Here is a 20699-nt window from a genome sequence, read left to right on the forward strand (position 1 = left end):
CGAACAAGAACATCTGTAGTATCGAAGAAGAAGAAGAATACATGACGTCCAACAAATCATCGTCTCGTCGTTGTTGTTGTTGTCACTGATGGAAGAAAAAAAACAGCGAGTGCGAGAGACGATGCGGGTGGTCTGTTCGCCGCAGTCCTCGAACGAGAGAAGAAAAGAGTGCGAGCGGTTTTTAGACCAGACGTTCCGGGAGAAGTTCGAGGAGAATTACGAGTTAGTGTTGGATATTTTGAAAGGCGTTGGGAAGAACGGTGTTAATGGTGGTGGGAGTTCTTCGGAGGAGGAAGAATCAATCGAAGTCTCGGTGTTTGTCAGCAAATGTGTTTTGCAGTACCTGAGACGAGCAAAGATGGAGACAGATAAAAGTAGTCACAGTACGAACGACAACAACAATCTGTTACTACGGATTTTGTTTCAATCGATCGTCTCGAACGATCTGTTGAGTTTACGAGGGAAGGAAATCAACAGCGTCTGCGAATTTGCTGCGCTCGGAGCGGCGGTGGCGTCCATGAAAATGGTGCGAAGCGAAGAGGACGTGGAGACGTTGGTGGAATCGTCGGCGATGCACTTTCGACAAAACTCGGCGCACGCGTTTGTGCATTATTTGAAAGCGTTCGGGGAGAGCGTGCACGATAAAAACGTAGGTGCGATTCGTCCGGAAAGACGGAAGTTAATCGCCGAGGCGGCGTCGAGAGCGTGCGTCTTCGTGTGTCGCGCTTTGGAGGAGATGTACCAATCTATTTCTATCGCGACGAACGCGGAGGGAAGAGAAGAAGATGTGACTTTAGTAGCTTTAATGTTTGATTGCTTAGCGATTTGGTTGAACGAGGTCAATTCGAGCGCCTCGATCGAGTTGTTCTTTCCAAAGCGAAGTATAATTTTAGAGCGCGCCGTGCAAATCGCGTGTGCTTCGGGGGAATCCAAAGTACAATCAAGCGCCATGTCGTTCGCTTCGACTTTGCTCGAGGCTATCGTGCAACAAGAAGGCGCGAATAGAGAAGCGCTCGCACAGTGTTTGAGTTTCGTGTCGCAAGTAGCGACGTCGCAAGAGGCGTGCAAATCCGCGCAAAATCGCGCGCTAGAGATTATTTTGGCGACAGTTAACGGAGCGCTGAAAAGAGACGACACTGAAATCGTGTCGTTTTGTCTAGACGCGTGCGCGAATGTGCTCCTCGCGAGTCCCGAGTCGCCGGCATCGTGTTTTGACGCGTGGGTGAAAATTTCCTCTTCCTCCGCATCGGCGTTTGATCTCGATAAAGAAACGACGCAGAAATACGTACCAAACGTGGTTGTAGTTGTAAATGCCTTGGCAACGTTCCTTTTGGAAAACTATAGACGGAATCCTTCAGAAATGGAAGCCATTCGAGACGAGATTGGCGACTCGTGTCGCGAGATTATCAATGCAGTCGGGACGAATCCAATTTTACCGATTCTCGTTCAAGGATTACAAACAGAAAGAGGGTTGGGGTACGTGTTCGTGTTTCAAATTTTATCCTACAGAATGAAGAATACGTTTGGTGGTGGTGACGAAGGAGATACTACCGGCGAAAGTAACGACGGAAGTAGCAATCTTTTCAACATCGCGATACAAGCGGTGGTGGACGCTCTAGTGCACTTCAGCGACGCTCGCGAAGCGGTGTGTTGGTCATTCGTCGGATTGGCGAAGGATATCGCCATCTCTAGAAAGCTTACGAAGTACTGTTTGCGAGCGCTGAGTGAAGTTTTGTGTTCAACGAACGATCCCGTGCACTCTCGCGGCGCGGCGACGGCGATTATGCGATTATGCGATTGCTCGAAGGAATCGCTCTTTTTGGACCCGGAGATTTCAAACTATCTCGGTCAGATGCTTGAACGCGCGTACGTGGAAAATTTAGTAACACCGACTGCCCTTCACGATTTGCGAGACGGTCAAGAGCCAACAGTTACTGTAGTTCTACGTGCAGCGGTACGCGCGAATTGTACGTCCGCGGAGTCGCTGGGTCGTTTGTTCCGGAAAACATCAGAAAACGCCTTGAGCGCTATTCATCATCATCACGGTATTCAAGTCGGGCACGCCTTAGTGGACGTTTCCATTGCGCTTCAATCGCAGAAAGCAACGCACGATGTCGACACAAAAAAGATGGCGTTAGAAATATTATCTCACGCTTTATCTCCGGCGCAAAGTTCCGTCGTGCCTTTGAAAGAGCTTCGCTTGTTGCTTCATGTCTTCGCGACGAACGACAACGAGGCTGTCTTTCTGGCGCCGGTCCTTTTTATGATTATGCGAACGTATCTTTCCATTTACAGCAACGGATCGAGTTACCTCGGAAACGAACTCATAGATACGGTACGATTGACGTATGTGAAGAATATCACGCATTCATCTTTATCGAATGCCGCGTTGCACGAATCGATTGCGATGAACTCAGAACTGTTCCAACGAATGGGAATTTCTTACGAGGATATCGTGGGCGTTTTTTCCGGAACGACGTTGAATGATGTCGTCGCGAAAGTACTAGATATGAATCTCAGAGATACCAACGCGAATTTCGCGGACGACCCGGATCGATTTCCATCGGTGTATGGGTTGGCGCAAGCTCTCGTCCGATCGGATTGCGGGTACGTTCTCAGTAACGAACGCCTGGAGCTTCTTCTCCGAGCAGTTTCGATGAGTTTACGCACGGGGTGTTCAGATGAAAACGCGATTTCCGTCCTCGCCTTAGCTGGAGATATCGCGTGCCGTTCAATTGACAGCTTTGATCCAAAAAAAGCGTCCGCATCGTTTGGTGGAAATAAAGTCGTCGGCGTCGTCCATGGAAGTCTCGTAAATAACAACGTGAGCAACGTGAAATTGGTTCTCCCGAATTGGACATTTAACAATCCAAAAAGCATTCACTTGCCTCAAATGACTCTCCCACTTCTTCTCCGTGGTTTGTTGGAAGCAGCTAACGAATACTTTCCCGCGCAACTCCTCACCGACATCGCCGCGACCTGTTTTGCAATCCTCAAATCCGTTGGTCCCGCTATCTTTCGAGAAGCGCTTTGCGTCGCGCTCGGCGACGAAAACGATGGCTTTCCTCGTCCGTCCGCGACGCAAAAATTCAAATCTGGCTTCATCGACGACATCACCAGCGAAGCGACGATGCAACACGTGAGGAACTTTAAGAGAAGTTTAAAGAAATTCGTCGGAGGTAAGAGATCCGCCGCTGGTTCTTAGCACGCTTAAAAGGAGTTAGTAGTTTTAGTTTTTGAATGTTCGTAGATGAAGTAGTTTTGTAGAAAAAAAATGAACTGTAGCTCACACACCTCACTCTTCCTCTCACTCGAAAGTTCTCTCCTTCCTTCCTCTCGGCGGAGCGGAGAGAAAAAGAGAGAAAGAGAGAAACGCAGAGCAGGGTTTCAATCGATACAATGCACGGACGCAAGCGGGAAAGCACTGCCAGTCGTCTCGAGCGAAGGGCGAAATCCTTGCCGAAAGTAAAACTGTTGCAAAAATTGCACAAAGAAATCGTGCACTTACAAAACGCCGACGATAACGAGAAAGGAAAGGATGGCGGCGGCGGCGACGACGACGACGACGACCACGATACGAAAACTCAGAAGAAGATGGAATCGTTAATGCTCACTTTGACGCAAAAACTGGTCGAGATTCAACCGGAAATGATCACGTGTTGGAACAAAAGGAAAGCACGTTTTTGTCTTTACGTTGTTGTTCGACAACAAAAAAACGAGGAAGAGGAGGAGGAAAGACTAAAAAATGTCGCGAAAGAAGAATTACACGTATCGGAACAAGGGTTGAGGAGGAACCCAAAAAGTTATTGCGCCTGGGAACACAGGAGGTGGGTAATTGCTCGGTTGTACGATCGAATCCTTAGTTCGTCGTCGTCGTCGTCGTCGGAAAGAGGAAACGAAGACTCGTCGCTTCTTCCTTTTATGAAAGATGTCGTCCTTCGCGAGCGAGAGATGTTAGAGACGCTGTTGAACGCGGACGATAGAAATTTTCACGCGTGGAATTACCGGAGGTTTGTAGTGGATAAGATTACTCGGTATTATTTTAATGGCGAGCACGATAGGATGAACGAGGAAGAAGTAGCTGATGACGTTATAGAGAACAGGACGAGAGAGGAAGAGGCGAAGTACGCTCGCGAAAAGATTTCAAAAAACTTTTCCAATTATTCCGCCTGGCACCATCGGTCCGTGCACTTCGAACAGTTGGATGATGATAAAAACCAAGCATCAGTAACGACAGAAACGTCGTCGTCATCATCACCGACGCGATTCCAAGCCGTGCTGGACGCGGAATTCGAACTCGTCTCTCAAGCATTCTTCACAGAGCCGGAGGACCAAAGCGCGTGGATGTACCATAGATGGTTACTTTCACAGCTCGATGCGTATTCCTCCTCCTCTTCCTCCTCGTCCAAAAATGCGTACAAAATACAAACGTTTCAGCGAGAATTAGATAGAATTACCGAAGTTTCTGAAATGGAACCGACGTGTAAATGGCCCGCGCTCGTCTGCGCTCGCTTGCACAAACTCCTGGCGAAGGAAATGAAACTCGACGACGATTTCGAGCGGCGCGCGGATGTGATTTTGAAGCACTCGATCAAAGCGAAAGAGCTTTACGAAAAACTCCTCCTCTTGGACCCGCTCAGGAAAGGGTATTACAGAGACGTCTTAGATAGAATGTTGTAGTAGTAATAATTTGCATGTACTCCTGTAGTAGTAGTAATAGAGAGAGAACACACACACACAAAAGTCTTCTCTCGAGAACGAGAACGAGCAGACGAGGGAGTTTTGAATCTTTTTCACATTTTTTTTTCTTCTTCAATCGCTTGTGAAAAGAAGGGGCGCGTCCAAAGAATCATTATTTCGCGCGCTTTGTTTGGACCGTATATACAGAAGGGAAACACACACTTTGCGTGATCATCGTCATGCCCTTCTCGCCGAGGAAGGCTTCGTCGTTTACCTCGAGATTCCACGCGACGACGAGCAGGAAGAACCCTACGTATTATCACGAAGAAGAAGACAAACGACGAAGAAATGATGAAAACGAAGATGCGAATAAAAGAGAAATACCGAACGAATCGACGCGCCTCTTCTCCGTGGAATCGGACTTGAAACTCGCCAAAATGACGCGCGCTCAAGGCAGTTGGTCGCCGTTGAGAGCGTTTTTGTCCATTTTATCCATAGCCGTAGTCGCGATGATTTGTATTTATGTCGGATACGCGGAGGATGTGTACGATTCGGAGAAGGTTTTATCGACCGAGGCGAAAGAAGCGGCGGAGGCGCTGTACACGAGAGAGAAGTTTTTGTTCTTCGGGAAAGAAGATGGAAGGTTAGGGAATCGAAATTTTCAGAGATGGGAGTTACCGAAGAAGCTTTGGTAACGAACGAGCGAATGAACGATCGATGAGAAAGAGAGAGAGAGAGTCATCGTTCAAGTTAATATTTTTTAGCGCGGTTGATGACCTGCGGTGTATTATAATAGAAGTAGTAAGTTCCAGCTAGGATGAATTTGTAATGTTAATATTGGATTGTTTTGTATAGTTATCGTTTTTATTTCACGGTGTGTAGTCGTATACATATTACATACCCTTCCGCTGCCTTTTCTTAATCTTTTACGCCGGCGAGATGCCGTGCGACTGCAAATAGTCTTTCAACTTGGCGAGGTTGATGGCGCCTTCTCGTTTACTCCCTTTCACCGGCTGACCATCTTTAAACACCATCAACGTCGGCAACCCGTACACCTCGTACTTCTCCACTAAAATTGGGTTTGGATCCGTTTCTATTTTCACAATCTTCAAATTCCCTTTAAACTCCGGCGCCGCTTTCTCCACCACTTTGCTGATTAACTTGCACGGCCCACACCACGTGGCCCAGAAATCGATTAAGACCGGAGTCTCCGATTGCAACACTTCTTTCTCGAACGACGCGTCGTCGACGATGATGATATCTTCTGCTCCGGATGCTCTCGTTATGATATTTACTCTGTTCGTTCTTTTGTTCGCCGCTGCTGCTCTCAACCCGTTGTTCGCATTGGAAACAGAAGATCTTCCTCCAAATCGATAAGACGTGCGATGATGATTTTTTTTCATCGTCGTCGTCGTCATCGCCGCGCTGCTGTTGCTGATCGTCGTGGCCATCTTTGCGTCTGTTTGTGTGCGCGTACTCACGGAAGATAAATGCGCGCGAGATTAGTAAACTCTGCTGAAAGATGATATGCGACGAATATATATGTTGTGGTATATATATATCTGAAGATCAAATGAAGACGCACTCCCTACTTGTTGCGGTGAAAAACGTGACGTGGTACGAATTTCGACCACGTTTTGAGAGAGAGGAGAGAGGAGAGAGAGGAGAGGAAGATTTGATGGCAAGCAAGGCGCTGCTCTGTTTTGTCGTAAGAGCTCTCTTTTTTCGTTTTTGTTTTTTGTTTTCGCAAAATTTCAAGTTTGAAAGGACAAAACTTCGTTCATAATTCCACACACAACAACACATTTTGTCTCTCAAAATCAAGTGTAATTATAATAATAATAATAAGAACGAAAGAACGCGTCGCATCTCTTCGCAGCTCTGGTTGTTGTTCGCTTCGATCTTTTCTGGTAGAGTTTTAGTATCTTAACAACGCGACGAAGAAAGAGAGAGAGAGAGACTTTAAAAAACTCTTTTATATATAATAATAATAATTCACACACACACGTAAAAGATGGACGTAGATAATTACGGAGACCAACAGGCGTACGGCGCCTCTCGAGCGAGACGTGGAGGCCAACGAAGAGACGACCCGTATTCAGGAGGAGGAGGAGGAGGAGGGTACGACGACTATTCCAGAGGTGGTGGTGGTGGAGGAGGAGGGTACGATCATCGCAGAGGAGGCCGAGGCGGGAGAGGCGGCGGAGGCAGAGGAGGTAGAGGTAGCAAGCCGTACGATCGACAGAGAGAAGGAGGAAGAGGAGATGACGAGTATCATCACCAAATGGAAGACCCGTCCGGGGCGTTGACCTTCCGCCAATTCGCGTTTAAACACTTACCGAACGACGCGACGCCGCAAGAAGCCGAGGAGAAGTACGAGCAATATAAAATCGAAAACGCGCACTTGTTTCACGAGCAGTATTTTATGCGACAAAAGAACGACCCGTGGATGCAAAGAACGTTCGATCCGAGACTGTTAGAATCGAACCAAGGAAAACGCTTGGAGTTGGCGAAGGAACAGTCGGAAAAGTTTGCAAAAGGGTTCGCGGAGATTGGGTCGGTGGAAGGGTTGCCAGATTACAGCGAGGCGACGACGGAAGCGGCGGCGGACGGAGGCGAAGAGAACATGGAAACAGAAGATCCGGAGAAAAAGGCGAAAAGAGCGAGAAGAATCGGTGGGTTCGTCCCGAGAGAGGCGTGGCACATGGACCGGTTAAAGCACGATTTAACCGTCGCGAGAAGTTTAATCGAAAAGTTAAACAGCGAGAAGGAGATTCCGAATTCTCCCGAGCTCGCCAACGCGTTGCAAAACAACGTCTCCATAAATGCCAAGAGTTCCGCGGAGGATATCGCGAAAGCGATCGACACGTGCGTTGTGTATCTTTGGAACGTGCACGGGATAGACTATTACGGCGGGAGAGAAACGAATCCTCACGATTACATTGAAATCGCGGAAGGGAGGAACGTGAGAGCGAAATGTTCGTTTCGCAAACCGTTGTCGACGTTTGCGTTGGGCGGAGGCGAACACGCCGTTCCGGCGGACGCACCGATCGAGCCGATCGAAGCGAACGAAATCGCAACAAAATGGTCAAAGCGCGTAGATTCCACCTGGTCGGAACGTTTGACTTGCTTGAGCGATCCGGTTGTTTTACGATTAGTGGACGAAGCGGATTTGGAAAATAGAATCGAAGAGTGGATTAAAGCGCAAGTGGTCGTCTTCGACGAAAGTCGATTCGGGTCCACGTTATCCTCCAAACTCTTCATCGCGGAGGAGTTTGTCTTGAAACATATTAAAACGAAACAAACCGAAGCTATTGAGAAAGAACGCAATCGTTTGATTGACGAAAAGTATAAAGAGAACGTGTTCGAGTATTTGCGAGCGGAAGAGGCGAAAGGAAACAAACCGACGTTGCGAGGGATCAAAAGAGGCGGTAGCGGTGGCGGCCGAGGCGGTGGAAGAGGTGGCCGAGGTGGTAGACGCGGACGTGGTGGAGGGAGAGGGCCGTACACAGACTTAGATGCGACGACGAACGAACGCGTGGTTATCGACTACGGTGAAATATAAAAGAAGAGAGCGTTGATTTTTAGAAGAGGGAGAGAGCGAGAGAGAGAGAATAAACAAGAGTTACTAATAAGTCATCCTTTAAATATAACAATCGAGACGAAGATGACAAAGATGACGCGACACGATGCGCCCTAAAAGCTCTATTATTTCAAATCAAACTACTTACTAGTTTATTACTATCATACTACTATCATCCAACCGATATCCTCGTGTTCAAAAGCGCTTTACACACTTTTGCATATTCTTAGCCGCTTTCGCGCACTTCCGTTTCTCCTCGTTCGATTGCTCTCTGACCACCATCAGTTTAACGCACATCTCCTCAAACTTTTCAGCTTTGGCGGTGCATTTGTCCACCAATCTCGCTTTGCACAACGCCAAGTCCTCCGAGAGTTTCTCGCACGCTTCTTTGTTTTTCGGATACGCAGAAACGCATGCTTTTAAAGCGGATGTTCTTGTCGCACATTGGGAGGAGATTTTCTCCCGCTCTCGCTTCGTTTTCGCCGACGAAAAGATTGAAGAGAGGAATGAGCCCATTTCTTTTCCTTCCTCTTCTTTTAATCCTTGTGATTTTTATTGAGTAGTTAACGCAGTCGTAGTTGCGCGCGAGAGACTGACGAAGAATTTCTCAAGAACAACTTTCACATAGACGTACTCAACGAAACGTCATCGAAAACGAGATCTCGATAGATGCCGTGTAAAACGAAGAATGGCTATTGTCACGTTGGACTAAAACGTATAAAGTACTCCAATCCTCCCGGTTCTTGTTTCATTAAGCTTAAATTAAATAATTGCTACGTGTGTATATATTCTCTCTCTTTCTTTCTCTCTCTCCTTCGTTTGTACGCGGCGGCGGCGTTTACAGAAAGTCCATAAAAGCGTCATCCTCTTCCGGCGCTTCTTCCGATCCAAAGTCAACCGCGGTGAAGAGCATGTCCGCTTTACCACCCGGAACAACCAACCCTTTAAACGTCTGTTTGCCCTTCAACAATTTGTCCAAGGCGTAAAACTGTTCGTCGCCTAACTGGATGCCGGCGCAGTGGAACACCGCCGAGATCTTGTCCGTCTCCGGGTCGTTGATTTTGAAAATGACGTGTTGCTCCCAGGTCGGGTCCAAACCTCGCTCGTCGCTCGTTTTCCATTCCGCACCGTTGCATTTAATCGTCACTTGGCACGTGGCCTTTTCGATGCCGTAGAATTTCAAGTCAATTTTTTTAATGTTGCACGAAGTCGCTTCGATTTTCAACTCGTATTTACCATCGCCAACAACTGGGATGTCTGTTTTTCATTCATTTCATTTGAAGAAGAGAGAATAAAGAGAGAAGAATAATGAGTTTAACATATATACACACACAGAAGAAGAACTGATTATAATTGTTACAGATCATTTTCAGCTTCGAATATGCACGCTTATTAAAGAGAGCAACAGAAACGAAGAGACATTGTTTTAAAGAAGAAGAAGAAGAAGAAGAGATAAACGATCCGCCGACAAAAATAAAAGAAGAATAAAAATCATCCACTCGTTGTTGTGTGTTGTGTGTGTGTGTTTCATCAATATCTCCCAACAAAGAAGACTGATGATGCAAAGCCACCCGGAAAGCCGCCCCGCGCGCTCGAAAACAAACGATCATCGATACCTACCTGCCATTTTGATTGAGTGTTATAAATATTAGTTTTAATATAAGTTTATTTCTGAAGAAGAGGAAGCACCAGCTCTGTTTGGTTGTCTGTCTCTTCTGTCTTGTTTGTTGTCGAGAGAAAACAGGAGGGGGAGAAAGAAGTCCGTTTTGGCGGGAGAGAAAAAGAAGCCCCTTTCCTTCCTCTCTGCTTTGTGAAATCGTCATTTATATATAACACAATAGATCGAATATAATGGTGGTACGTATTATTCGCGTCAATTTTCTCTCGGAACAGATACTCGTGTATCTCTCGCACGCGCGCACGCGCTCATCGCGTTCGTTTTACCTTCGCGACGGGGCGCGCGTCTTTGGAGGAAACGCGACGACTCGTCGAAAATCGCGGTTTTACGAGGAAAAAATGCGGCGAACGAAAAGTTTTTGAACGCGCGAAAAGTGTTTTGGAGAGGACGGGTGAAAGGATAAACGCGGATATATTCGGATACATTTTATGTGTCAATGTGTTTGGAACGTGTTTATGCTTTTCTTGGCCTTTTTGTGACATCGCGGCGTGCTTTCGTGCGCGACGTTTGCTTTTCGTTGATGGGCGGGTGGATGGCCCTACATGAACGAGAACTCCAAAAGAGAGGCAAAAATTTCTTTTCTTCTCTCGTTATTCGTTCTTCGCGAAGATAATTGATTTATTATACCTGCGTACTGACCCATTCTCTCTCTTTACTCGCAATACAGCTCGCACAAGATATCGATTTGCTCAATCCACCGGCGGCTCTCGAAGCTTCCAAGCACAAACTCAAACGCTTAGTACAAGGTCCGAATAGCTTCTTCATGGATGTGAAATGCCAAGGGTGCTTTTCCATCACGACTGTGTTTTCGCATTCTCAGACTGTGGTTTTGTGCGGCTCATGCTCGGCGGTTTTGTGCCAGCCGACTGGCGGCAAAGCGCGCTTGACGGAAGGGTGCTCTTTCAGAAAGAAAACTGACTAAGAAGAGAAACAGCGCAGCACTCCTGTCCCCCCATAATATATTGTAGCAAACTATTTAGAGAGATTGAACCTTTTAGCACATAAACTTTGTCAATTCGAATGAAAAAGAATACGCAAAATTGAAAGAAAACTACTTACTATACACATAATCGTATTGGTCCTATTAGATTAAAAACACACGCTCTCATATGTTACTTGCTATCGTTCGCAGCCGCTCTATCCTTCTCCGCTTTCTTCGCCTGCCGCAACTTAATCATATTGTACATACCAACAGCCAGGAACGCAATCACATAACCTAAGTAATTCAAAAACGTCACCGTATTGTGGAACAAGTGCTGCGACGCGAATATCAGCATCCAATCTTTGATGACGCCGGCGATATTCATGGTCAACGCCGATGTCTTTCCAATCAACAAAAAGACCGCCAGATTCAACAAGAATGCGCACGTCGCGTTCAAGAATAACACTTTCCAGTCTATAACTAAGTCGACGTTGGCCATGATTTCGGGTAACTCCACGGTCAAAAATGGTACCAACAAAAATATTCCACACGCCGGTGACACGTAATACAGCGATTGAATCGGATTCATCGCATACCCTTTATTCTTGATCAAAATCTGCACCAAGCACAACCTCGTCGCCTCGAATATTAACGCCGAAAACTGTTCGATGACACCAATCCAAATGAAATTAATTTCCCCGTACGCCGCAATCGCTACCCCAATTGCAATGATAAACATGTTCAAAGTCGTCAGACCGTGATACTTCTCCGTTCGGAATATAATGCCGACGAAATATACCAACCCTGGCATCAACGCTTTCGTCATTTGAATAAACGAAACCGAGAGGTGTAAATATGCCGAGTTTGACAACCATAACGACGCTGCGTAAAACGCGCCAATCGGTAATACTCTGCTCACGTACTCTTTCCTCGGCATCGATAATCGTTTTGTCACTTTAAACACTCGCATCAATACCGTCGCCACGGTGGTACAAAATACCATGTGCCATAACGTCAACGCGATTGGATACTTAAACCCAGAGTACGCTAAAATCCACTTGTTGAATAAAATAACCCCCATGGAGATGGACATCCACACGATGACGTAAAAATACGCTCTGGCTGCCTGTTGTCGTCGATGATGAGAGAGGACACGCGACGAAAGAAAAAGGAGATCGAATTGGTTTGGTGTTGGTGAGTACAGTTTTTTAACTCGTTGTAATTTTATATAAAAAGAGAGAAGAGAGAGAGAGAAGAGAAGGTGGAGAAAGGAAGACGACCGGCGCGTACCTGTTGCCACACCGTGCCTTTCGGTTGGTGTTGCTGCCCATCGTCTGCTTGCTCTGTTTTGCCTTGCTCTGGCATCTTTCTTTCTTTTTAATTATTACGATGATTATAATAATTGAAGCGACCCGCGTTATGAGAGTGAGGTCAGGTACAAAAAAAATTGAGGAAAAAACACAAAAATCAGTTCGTTGTGCTCTACAATTTTATTTTACACCGGCTTGAACTTCCTGGCGGCTTTCATGGCTAAGACTTTCGCTTTGTCCGCCTGAAACCCTCTCTGCAAAGCGATTAAATCGTTCCTTCGCCTCTCTCGAGATTGAAACTTGTAAAAATTCTCCACGGGAGCTAAACCGAGCGTGCCTTTCTTCTTTTTTCTGTAAAAGGAAGAACTAGTAGTAGTCGTAGCGTCGCCGTCTTCGCCTTCCATCGTCAAAGCTTCTTTCCTGCGTCTCTCCACGGTGCTCGCTCGAACCCCACCGACGGTTATCCCTTGATTATCGCTCGTTTTCCGTCTCCCTCGTTTTTGTTGCACGACGGTCCATCCGTCGTCTTCCTCTTCTCTCGCGCGTTTCCGTTTTTCTATTTCCTTTTCCTTGGCGCGGTTTCGAAACCACTCGTCGACGGTCGCTTTCGCCGCCTTGGCGCCGCCTTTGCGTCGGAGTCTGTGTTCGTACACAAACTTATCCAAACCGAACTGGGGAGGAGGAGGTGAGCCTATTCCTATTCTCGTCGTCATCGGTGCTTCTACGATTGTCTTCTCTTCGATTTTCTTCCATAACTTTTGTAAACTCTTGGTCTGTTCGAACGTCACCAAAGCGCTCTTCGCTTCTGAATTCGTTTTTAATCGAATCAGTTGCACTCGTTTCGTTTCACCGAAAGAGGCGGAGAATAAATCCTGAATGGAGAATTCGTTGTGCCACTCGAACGGGAATCCGGTGACTAATACCGTCGCGGCTGCAAACGATGCCGAAGATGCCGCCGCTTTTTCTTCTTCTTTGTTTTCTTCATCATCTTCTTCTTCTCGAATGTCTCGAATGTCTTTTTGCGTTTGTCGGTGCACGAACAGCGGGCGAAGAAAAGACCCGTGCGGGTACATTTTCACCAGAAGCTCACCCACATCATCATCATCATCACCTGAACCTCTTTTTCTCTTCCTCTTCGTCGTCGTTTCTTTTTCGGAGGAAACATTATTAGTGATGTCGTCGTCGAAATCGTTTTTCCTTTTCTTCCTCCTTTTCTTCTTCTTCGTCGTCGTCGTTTTCGTCGTCGCCGCCATGATGATGATGATGATGATGATGCCGTTGTTGTTATGATGAAATTTTTCGATTGAGAAGTACAAAAAGTTCAATAAGTTCTGTAGTGTTTAATTTATCATTTATTTTATTATTCCAAGCTCAACTCTTCGTCGTTCGCTCTCTTCCCACTCTTTAAAGAGTTGTAAAACTCGTGCGTCTCTTCGATGACATCTTTCGCGTACGCGCTCGGCATGCACTTATCGTCCAAGCCGAACATGTTTTGCGGCTTACCGTCCGGCGTTTTGTAATCGCGAAACCAAACTCTGATTTTTTCCAACTCCCCCGGCATGTGTTTCTCGACATCCGCGACGTCGTTGATGTCAGAGGCTTTCGGGTCGCTGGTACTGATACAGATGACTTTCCAGTCCAACTCGCCCTCGTCAATCATGGCGTAGACGCCCAACGGTTTCACCGGAGTGACGGAACCCATTTCCAACTGCGTCGAGCCAATCTCGACGACGTCCACCGGGTCGTTGTCGCCTTTCACGTTCATCGTCGGGTGAACGTGCTGCGGGTCCTCCCACGTCTGAGGTAACATACCGTAGTTCCAGTTGATGTTGTACGGGTAATCTCTTAACTTGCCTTTTTTCGTGTCTTGTTTAATCGGAGTCAATTTCTCATCCGTCGCGACTTCCATCTTCGCTTTCGTTTCTTTCGGAATTTCGCAGATAAAGTTGAAAGAGCCGTCGGCGTTTTTCAACGGCACGTCGTGCCACGGGGAGATTCTCTTCCCATCTTTTTCGTAAAAGCATCGAAAGTCCATGGACGGGTAGTCTCCAACTTTCGAGGATTGGTACGCGGACATCACCGTCGTCGTCGTCGCGCGAAGGTGTCTACGTTGATGATGATGATTTACATGCTGTTGGATCGTCGTCCTCGTTTTGTTGTTGTGAATGGTCGCGCGGCGAGCGATGGAGTGCATCGCGCTCATCGTTAATCTGGTCATGGAAGAAGAAGACGTCATTTTAATTGTTGTACTACTAATTCCTTCTTAATTCGATGATTGTGATACTACTCTAATAAAGAAGAAGAAGAGACGACGAGTTTATTCCGAAAAGGAATAACGAATGAAGAGAGTTGAGTAATCCTTCTTCTTCTTCTTATCAGGTCCTTCTGTCCTTTCATACTGAGAAAAAATCTCACCTCCGTCCTGCTCGACCACCAATTTTTTCTCTCTCTCAAACAACAGCAGTAGACTGCGAGAGACTATTATTCTTCACAAAAATCACCTCAAACGCGAAACGCATTAAAAACAGAGAGCACTTACAGCAGAATTATTACGACGTGCGATGCCGCCCGAATTTTCTTCGTATACATTCTTCTTCTTCTTCTTCCTCTTCTTCTTCGTATCAGTAGTAGAGATAGTATTAAAAGTATGTTGTCTCTCTCTCGGTGTATTTTTTCTTCTCTGTTTGTTGTTTCTTTCCCTCGTTTTTTTTTGTTTTTTTTGCTTCTTTTTCAGCAGTCCATCTCGACCGCCAATTTCTCTCACACCAGGACTCTTCGAGATATCTTCACACACACACACACACACATATCTAAACAAACACTTACGCACACGCATAAATAAATAAGAAACCAGTATGTTATCCGTTACGACCATCACTACCCCGATGGCGTCAAAGCTGAACAAAACTCGATTCACGCAAAAAGGCGAAAGCAGCGGCAAAGTTAGAAGAACGACATTAAAAACGACGACGATGGCGAAATTATCATCTTCCTCTTCGTCGGTGACGATTGCGAAATCATCATCATCACGTAACAACAACAACAACAAGAACATCAACAGCAGACAAGAACAACAATTTGTAATAAACAAAGGAAGAAGAAACACAGGAGTATTAGTAGTTAAAGCGAGCGAAGGTGGCGAGGAGGCAGACATTTCCGTGGTCGAACGTAAGCGCGACCTCACGGCTGGGGAATACGTGCAACCGGAAATCACCTCTCGCTCGACTGCGGGAAGATTAGTGCCAGAAGAAGGTTTCAACGCCGCGCGAACGTCGTTTGGGACGGTTGGTTTGTCCGTCGGTTTACCACTTTTGATTTACGGTTTCGGGGCGTATTTTTCGTTCCTACCAGGGACGGAAATTTCCGCGCTCATGCTCATCTACGGTTTTCCGATTTCTTTGATCGGTTTCGCGTTGAAATACGCCGAGCTGTTGCCGCTCGAGTGCGAGTCGTACGAAGACGCGGTGAACGTGAGAGATGATCAATCGACCGCGGTGTTGACGCAGTTAAGAAATGACGTGACGAGGTACAGATACGGAGACGAGCAACACTTGGAGGAGGCGATGAACATCATCTTCAAGTTTAACCGACCGGGCGGATTACAAAAGAGACAAAGACCGAAATTGGTCGGCGTGTCCGAACAAATGGTGAATGGAAGGTACGCGATCGTTTTGACCATGGAGTCGCCGAAAATTACGAAAGAAGAGTGGGACGGATTCATGGGTAAGTTTTCCAAGTTTTTCGGCCCGAACGTGGACGCGGTAGCCTTGGAGAAGAGCGAAGGCGTGGCGGAGATCATCTTGATTTCCAACGGCGGCGACGATTTGGGCGGCCCGGGTGACGATATGGAAGTCTTGCCGCCGCTCATGCCAGGTTTGCCGGCGAGGTACCAAAAGAGAGGCACGGCGTAATTATATCGCATCGTACGACAAAAGATACGACGACGACGAAAGCATTCTTCGCGTGCGTGCTTCACTTGAAAAAGATTCATCATTGCATTTCGCTTTTAGTACTAAAAGTATATAATATTTCTAAAAGTTATTACGTACATTTATTGGACGAGTACTGCCGGTACCGGTAGATGCGTATAATACAAAGATTCTTATAAAGCTTTACCGCTCAGTAAATCGTACGTTTGCTCGCTCGGTCGCACGCTATCTTCAGTAAACTTGTTACTTCTATACGCCGCACTCACCGGACTCCAGGCTAAACCTTCCCTGCTGTTCGGTTTACACCGCGCTCTAAACCGTAACTCCATGGAAATTCTACCTTTCGCGGCTTCCGAGCGCGCCTCCATGGGATTTTTCGACCCCTCGATCAAACTCTTCTTCGCGTCAGAATCCCACTTCCCGGACCCGTGCCAACAATCAAACGAATCAAACGCGACGAATGGTCCAGTCACCCACTCGTGCTCGTCGTCTGCGATGAGCTCTGGGCTCCCTCGTGCTAAATAATTCGGATCGGTCGCGTCGCCGAAATCTTTGCCTTTCTTGGTCGAAAACATATTCATAACAATCGGCGCCGCCGCCATCGGGTTCGATTTGATCTGCTCAAACGCCGACGGCGGTTTAATTTCGTTCCCATTTTCGTCTAAATTATCTTTCTCCGTTCGAATGTCGTATTTCCACTCCTTTGAGCCACCATCTTTCGGCAACAAGACTAACAACGGATTATCCCAGACTTGTCCGGTTGGATCTTTCGGCGTCCTCGAGATCCAAACGTTATAATACCGGTACGAATACTCCTCGGAATTTTCCATGGCTGTTTCCATCCAGTTCGGGGACTTGTAATCGATCGCATCTGGGTCTCGGTGTAATCTCGGCAACGGATTATATTTACAGTGCGTGAAATCGCCTTTTGGTCTTCTTTGCATAAAATCGATAGCGCGCGTCTTTTGAAACTCTGGTTCGTTTACGAATCCGACGCCGTTTAACACCTCGCCTCCAAACTCCGGCGAACACTCCTCCGGGAAACACTCCTCTAACAAAGCTTTTCCGGCTTCGAACGCTTCTGGCCACAGCGTGTGATGTCCGGCGTTTTTATTCTTCACGCCTATTCTGTCCCAGTCTTTTTCTATGACGTTCAACAATATTTTCAACTTTGGATTTTCGCCGTCGATTAAAGAGACGTATTTCGAGCAGTTTCTCGCTTTGATTTTCTCCTTCGCCTCGTCGTTTACGAGAACGTCGCAGTCTTTGTTCCCATCTTTATACGGAACGGATAATTTCCTCGCTCTCGTCTCTTTCCCTCTGAGTTCAGTTCTTTGTGTCGTTTTTGTCGTCGCAGAAGAAGAAGAAGAAGAAGAAGAAGATGATGATGATGATGATGGAATAACTTGTTTTCTTCTCACGATGATTTTTCTCGATGATGATGATACGCGTCGTTTTGTGGTGCCTTTCAACAACGAAGGAGAAGGAGAATACGAATACAGTAATCTTGTAGTAGTAGTCGTAGTAATACTACTAGTGGTCAAACTCGTCGTCATCGTCCCACAAAAAGCGTGTGTAATAAAAACGTTTTGTGTGTGTGTGTGTGTGTGTGTGTTTGGAGGATAAAAGTGTTGTTGTTGTTTTTCCCTCCTTTTGCAAAGAGCAGAACAGACGGAAGAAAAAGAAAATTTTCGTTCGTTGGAAAAAAAATATGAAGAAAAACTGGCACACGCTTTTCTTCATTTGTTATATTTAACGCCCTTCTTTAAAAGTACCAACAACAACAACGTTTAGAACGTCACACACAAAAACACACAAAAACACACACACACACAGTAGTCGTAGTAGTATAATAAAACAGAAGAAGAGAATGTCCTCCTCTTCCTCTTCAGCCTTCTTAAACTTCCTCTCGTTTACCGCGCAAATTCCTCTCAACGAGGGCGAAGATTTACGCTCCGCAGAAGCCAAAGGATTTACAAAGACAAAGTTAAGTTCGACGGAAGATTTAAAGCCTTCGTTCGACGGCTCGAAATGTTTCTCGTACGCGTTGACAGTACCGAAAGGGACGACGCACGTCGGGGTGATGGCGACATCGTTTAGTGGGCGCGCGCTTAAAATTAACGACGTGAATGGGAACATGTCCGTGGTTGAATTAATATCCGAGGCGAAGAATACGATTAAAGTGACGTTACACAACAACGAAGGGGAGGTGGAAACGTCCTACGAAATTCAAGTGAACGTGTCCGAAGAAGCGGCGAAGGACGGCGAAGTCGTCATGAAGGAGAAAGAGGTGCCGAAAGATACTAAAGCTGTTCACGCGCACTCGCACGACGGCGTGCCGTGCGATAAGGACCACTCGAAAGACGGCGAGCACACGGGTCACGGGCATTCGCATCACGCGCACGGTCACGGGGAAGAAAAGAAAGAGGAACACGGCCACGGACACCACGGCCACTCACACGACGGCGTGCCGTGCGATAAGGATCACTCAAAAGACGGCGAGCACACGGGTCACGGGCATTCGCATCACGCGCACGGTCACGGGGAAGAAAAGAAAGAGGAACACGGCCACGGACACCACGGCCACTCACACGACGGCGTGCCGTGCGATAAGGACCACTCGAAAGACGGCGAGCACACAGTCACGCGTTTTTGATTACCGGTATTCAAAAACCGGAATTCGCATCACGCGCATGGTCGCGGGGAAGAAAAGAAAGAGGAGCACGGCAAGATACATGCTCACGAAAAAAATTAGTCCTTAGATTCCTATAAACATGTAGTACATGTTATTCTCGCTAGCTACTGTAGTTATTCTAAAAGTATTTCTTCTTGTTCTTCTTGTCCTGGATGTTTGCTTTTTTTGGTGACGGGTCCTCCCGGCGGCGAGGATCCCATTCGTCTAAAACATTCAATGGAATTTCTTTCGGGTTTCTCGCGACGACGTAATGCTTTACTTGTTCTCTCCGCAACTTTTTGTGCATTCGTAAGGCTTCAATTTGGTCATCGCCGAACCCACATATCCAGAGCGAAAGAAACGGAGACGTTCGTTCACCTCTCCTTCCGACGTGACCTCTGCGTTTCTTCTCGATGCCATTTTCGTCGATGTTCTTATTCCTCAGTTTTGCTAAAGGTTTCGGCGTGAAGTAATAATAACGCTTCGTTGGCGCGATGTAAAATGGCAAGACTTGACCACGTTTCTTATGCATGTTCATATCGTCTTCAGCGTCTTCCTCCTTCGTGTTTTCTCTTTCTTCCGCTCCTTGCGCGCCTCCAGTCAAGAGCGCTGGCACGAAATACGGTTTACACACGACGTAGCTCGGAACGAGCATGAAATACGGCCGACCGAATTGCGTCATATTTTTAGCAGCAAACGTGACGCACTTCTCCACGTGCTCTTCCGAATACGGTGGGTTTGTCACGAAAACGTCGTGTTCGGGGACTTTGTTTTTCGCAACCATTTCGTAAAAGTCTTTGTTTTCGTTGATGACGTTCGGGAATCCGAGCTCGGTAAAGTTCAGTCTCGTCGCTCCAGCGCAATAATACGGATCGTAAATAATTAATTCAGACGGTTTCTTATTCTTTTGAGACGCGACAATGTTCAAAAAGTTTACGATGTCTTTGTGCGCCTCCAAGGACGTCTCGCAATGGTCGTCTGGATTGCACTCGAACGCATGGTTCACGTCTAACTTTACCGGCGTCGTGTGTTCTCGTTCTCGTTGTTCTTGCTTTTCTACTTCTTCTTCTTCTGATGACGACGAATTATTCTTACCATCGTCGTCGTCTTGTTCCTCTCCGTCGCTGCTGCTGCTGCTACTATTATTACTACTATCACCATTATCAAACTTCCTTTTCGCGTTACCATCGTCTTTGTCGTCGCTCTTGATGACTGTTTTCGTCTTTGCATCCCACGTGCCTACGCGCTTGTGTTCGCCGTTCCCGTCTCTCTCTTCGCTCGAATACACGACTAAACTTCTCTTATCTACGAGCACTAAAGTCCCGTCGTCTAAAGCCACGCCTTCGACTTCAAACGTCGCGTGATTCCTTTTCTTCGATTTCCTCGTTTCCGTTTCAGTTTCCATTCCCGTTTCTGTCGTTGCTTCTTCTTCTTCTTCTTCTTCTTCTTCTTCTTCTTCTTCCGTTTCTGTTACGTCGCCGCCGTCACCTTCGTCTTCTTTTATTGACGCATTCTTTTTCTTCTTCTTCTTCTTCTTCTTCGCTTTCTCTTCCTCCTCCGTTGCCTTCGAAGAAGTGTTGTTGTTATTACTGCGTGCTTTTTCCATTCGCTCTCTTTCTCTCTTTCGTCTCTCCGTTTTCGCGCTTTGCGCGTCTCTCTTCTTCAGTCGTTTTCTCTCCGCCACATTCAGACGAGGAGGACGCTTTTTTTCTTCTTCTCCTTTGTCTTCTTTGTCTTCTTTGTCTTCATCTCCTCCTCCTGTCACAACACTTTTGATTCTTCTAATGCTCTCATCCTTCTCTTCTTCTTCTTCTTCTTCTTCTTCTTCTTCGTCCTCCGAAGAGGAGGAGTTGAATCGAGACAAGTCGTCGTCTTTCCTCTTCTTCTGCTTCTTCATTTTGATTGAAAATAAATGATGATTTT

General features: G+C 46.6%; 14 protein-coding genes across 14 annotated transcripts; 7 read left to right on the forward strand and 7 right to left on the reverse strand.

The window, feature by feature from the left end:
* Positions 1 to 121: 121 nt before the first annotated feature.
* Positions 122 to 3205, forward strand: Bathy07g04500 (predicted protein; the record flags this gene model as incomplete). Its single annotated transcript, XM_007512144.1, has 1 exon — positions 122 to 3205. The coding sequence occupies one exon, from the start codon at positions 122 to 124 to the stop codon at positions 3203 to 3205; it is 3084 nt and encodes a 1027-aa protein (XP_007512206.1).
* A 194-nt stretch (positions 3206 to 3399) lies between these two features.
* On the forward strand, positions 3400 to 4680 carry Bathy07g04510 (geranylgeranyl transferase type-2 subunit alpha; the record flags this gene model as incomplete). Its single annotated transcript, XM_007512061.1, has 1 exon — positions 3400 to 4680. The coding sequence occupies one exon, from the start codon at positions 3400 to 3402 to the stop codon at positions 4678 to 4680; it is 1281 nt and encodes a 426-aa protein (XP_007512123.1).
* Positions 4681 to 4919: 239 nt separating this feature from the next.
* Bathy07g04520 (unknown protein) lies at positions 4920 to 5375 on the forward strand (the record flags this gene model as incomplete). Its single annotated transcript, XM_007512097.1, has 1 exon — positions 4920 to 5375. The coding sequence occupies one exon, from the start codon at positions 4920 to 4922 to the stop codon at positions 5373 to 5375; it is 456 nt and encodes a 151-aa protein (XP_007512159.1).
* A 231-nt stretch (positions 5376 to 5606) lies between these two features.
* Positions 5607 to 6131, reverse strand: Bathy07g04530 (thioredoxin; the record flags this gene model as incomplete). Its single annotated transcript, XM_007512100.1, has 1 exon — positions 5607 to 6131. The coding sequence occupies one exon, from the start codon at positions 6129 to 6131 to the stop codon at positions 5607 to 5609; it is 525 nt and encodes a 174-aa protein (XP_007512162.1).
* Positions 6132 to 6694: 563 nt separating this feature from the next.
* Positions 6695 to 8245, forward strand: Bathy07g04540 (predicted protein; the record flags this gene model as incomplete). The annotated part of the gene is made up of 1 exon (XM_007511963.1): positions 6695 to 8245. The coding sequence occupies one exon, from the start codon at positions 6695 to 6697 to the stop codon at positions 8243 to 8245; it is 1551 nt and encodes a 516-aa protein (XP_007512025.1).
* An 856-nt stretch (positions 8246 to 9101) lies between these two features.
* On the reverse strand, positions 9102 to 9630 carry Bathy07g04550 (predicted protein; the record flags this gene model as incomplete). Its single annotated transcript, XM_007511925.1, has 2 exons — positions 9102 to 9520; positions 9597 to 9630. 2 exons carry the CDS (start codon positions 9628 to 9630, stop codon positions 9102 to 9104), a joined length of 453 nt encoding a protein of 150 aa, XP_007511987.1.
* A 747-nt stretch (positions 9631 to 10377) lies between these two features.
* On the forward strand, positions 10378 to 10863 carry Bathy07g04560 (40S ribosomal protein S27; the record flags this gene model as incomplete). Its single annotated transcript, XM_007512150.1, has 2 exons — positions 10378 to 10530; positions 10609 to 10863. 2 exons carry the CDS (start codon positions 10378 to 10380, stop codon positions 10861 to 10863), a joined length of 408 nt encoding a protein of 135 aa, XP_007512212.1.
* Positions 10864 to 11053: 190 nt separating this feature from the next.
* Positions 11054 to 11956, reverse strand: Bathy07g04570 (predicted protein; the record flags this gene model as incomplete). The annotated part of the gene is made up of 1 exon (XM_007512128.1): positions 11054 to 11956. The coding sequence occupies one exon, from the start codon at positions 11954 to 11956 to the stop codon at positions 11054 to 11056; it is 903 nt and encodes a 300-aa protein (XP_007512190.1).
* A 402-nt stretch (positions 11957 to 12358) lies between these two features.
* Bathy07g04580 (predicted protein) lies at positions 12359 to 13426 on the reverse strand (the record flags this gene model as incomplete). The annotated part of the gene is made up of 1 exon (XM_007511906.1): positions 12359 to 13426. One exon carries the CDS (start codon positions 13424 to 13426, stop codon positions 12359 to 12361), a length of 1068 nt encoding a protein of 355 aa, XP_007511968.1.
* A 107-nt stretch (positions 13427 to 13533) lies between these two features.
* Positions 13534 to 14409, reverse strand: Bathy07g04590 (inorganic pyrophosphatase; the record flags this gene model as incomplete). Its single annotated transcript, XM_007512156.1, has 1 exon — positions 13534 to 14409. One exon carries the CDS (start codon positions 14407 to 14409, stop codon positions 13534 to 13536), a length of 876 nt encoding a protein of 291 aa, XP_007512218.1.
* A 649-nt stretch (positions 14410 to 15058) lies between these two features.
* Positions 15059 to 16084, forward strand: Bathy07g04600 (predicted protein; the record flags this gene model as incomplete). Its single annotated transcript, XM_007511909.1, has 1 exon — positions 15059 to 16084. The coding sequence occupies one exon, from the start codon at positions 15059 to 15061 to the stop codon at positions 16082 to 16084; it is 1026 nt and encodes a 341-aa protein (XP_007511971.1).
* Positions 16085 to 16275: 191 nt separating this feature from the next.
* Positions 16276 to 17658, reverse strand: Bathy07g04610 (predicted protein; the record flags this gene model as incomplete). Its single annotated transcript, XM_007512209.1, has 1 exon — positions 16276 to 17658. The coding sequence occupies one exon, from the start codon at positions 17656 to 17658 to the stop codon at positions 16276 to 16278; it is 1383 nt and encodes a 460-aa protein (XP_007512271.1).
* Positions 17659 to 17972: 314 nt separating this feature from the next.
* Bathy07g04620 (predicted protein) lies at positions 17973 to 18758 on the forward strand (the record flags this gene model as incomplete). Its single annotated transcript, XM_007512254.1, has 1 exon — positions 17973 to 18758. The coding sequence occupies one exon, from the start codon at positions 17973 to 17975 to the stop codon at positions 18756 to 18758; it is 786 nt and encodes a 261-aa protein (XP_007512316.1).
* A 157-nt stretch (positions 18759 to 18915) lies between these two features.
* Positions 18916 to 20673, reverse strand: Bathy07g04630 (predicted protein; the record flags this gene model as incomplete). Its single annotated transcript, XM_007512038.1, has 1 exon — positions 18916 to 20673. The coding sequence occupies one exon, from the start codon at positions 20671 to 20673 to the stop codon at positions 18916 to 18918; it is 1758 nt and encodes a 585-aa protein (XP_007512100.1).
* Between the last annotated feature and the right edge of the window lie 26 nt (positions 20674 to 20699).

This window comes from Bathycoccus prasinos (assembly GCF_002220235.1).
Source record: "Bathycoccus prasinos genomic : Chromosome_7".
NCBI classification, from domain to species: Eukaryota; Viridiplantae; Chlorophyta; class Mamiellophyceae; order Mamiellales; family Bathycoccaceae; genus Bathycoccus; species Bathycoccus prasinos.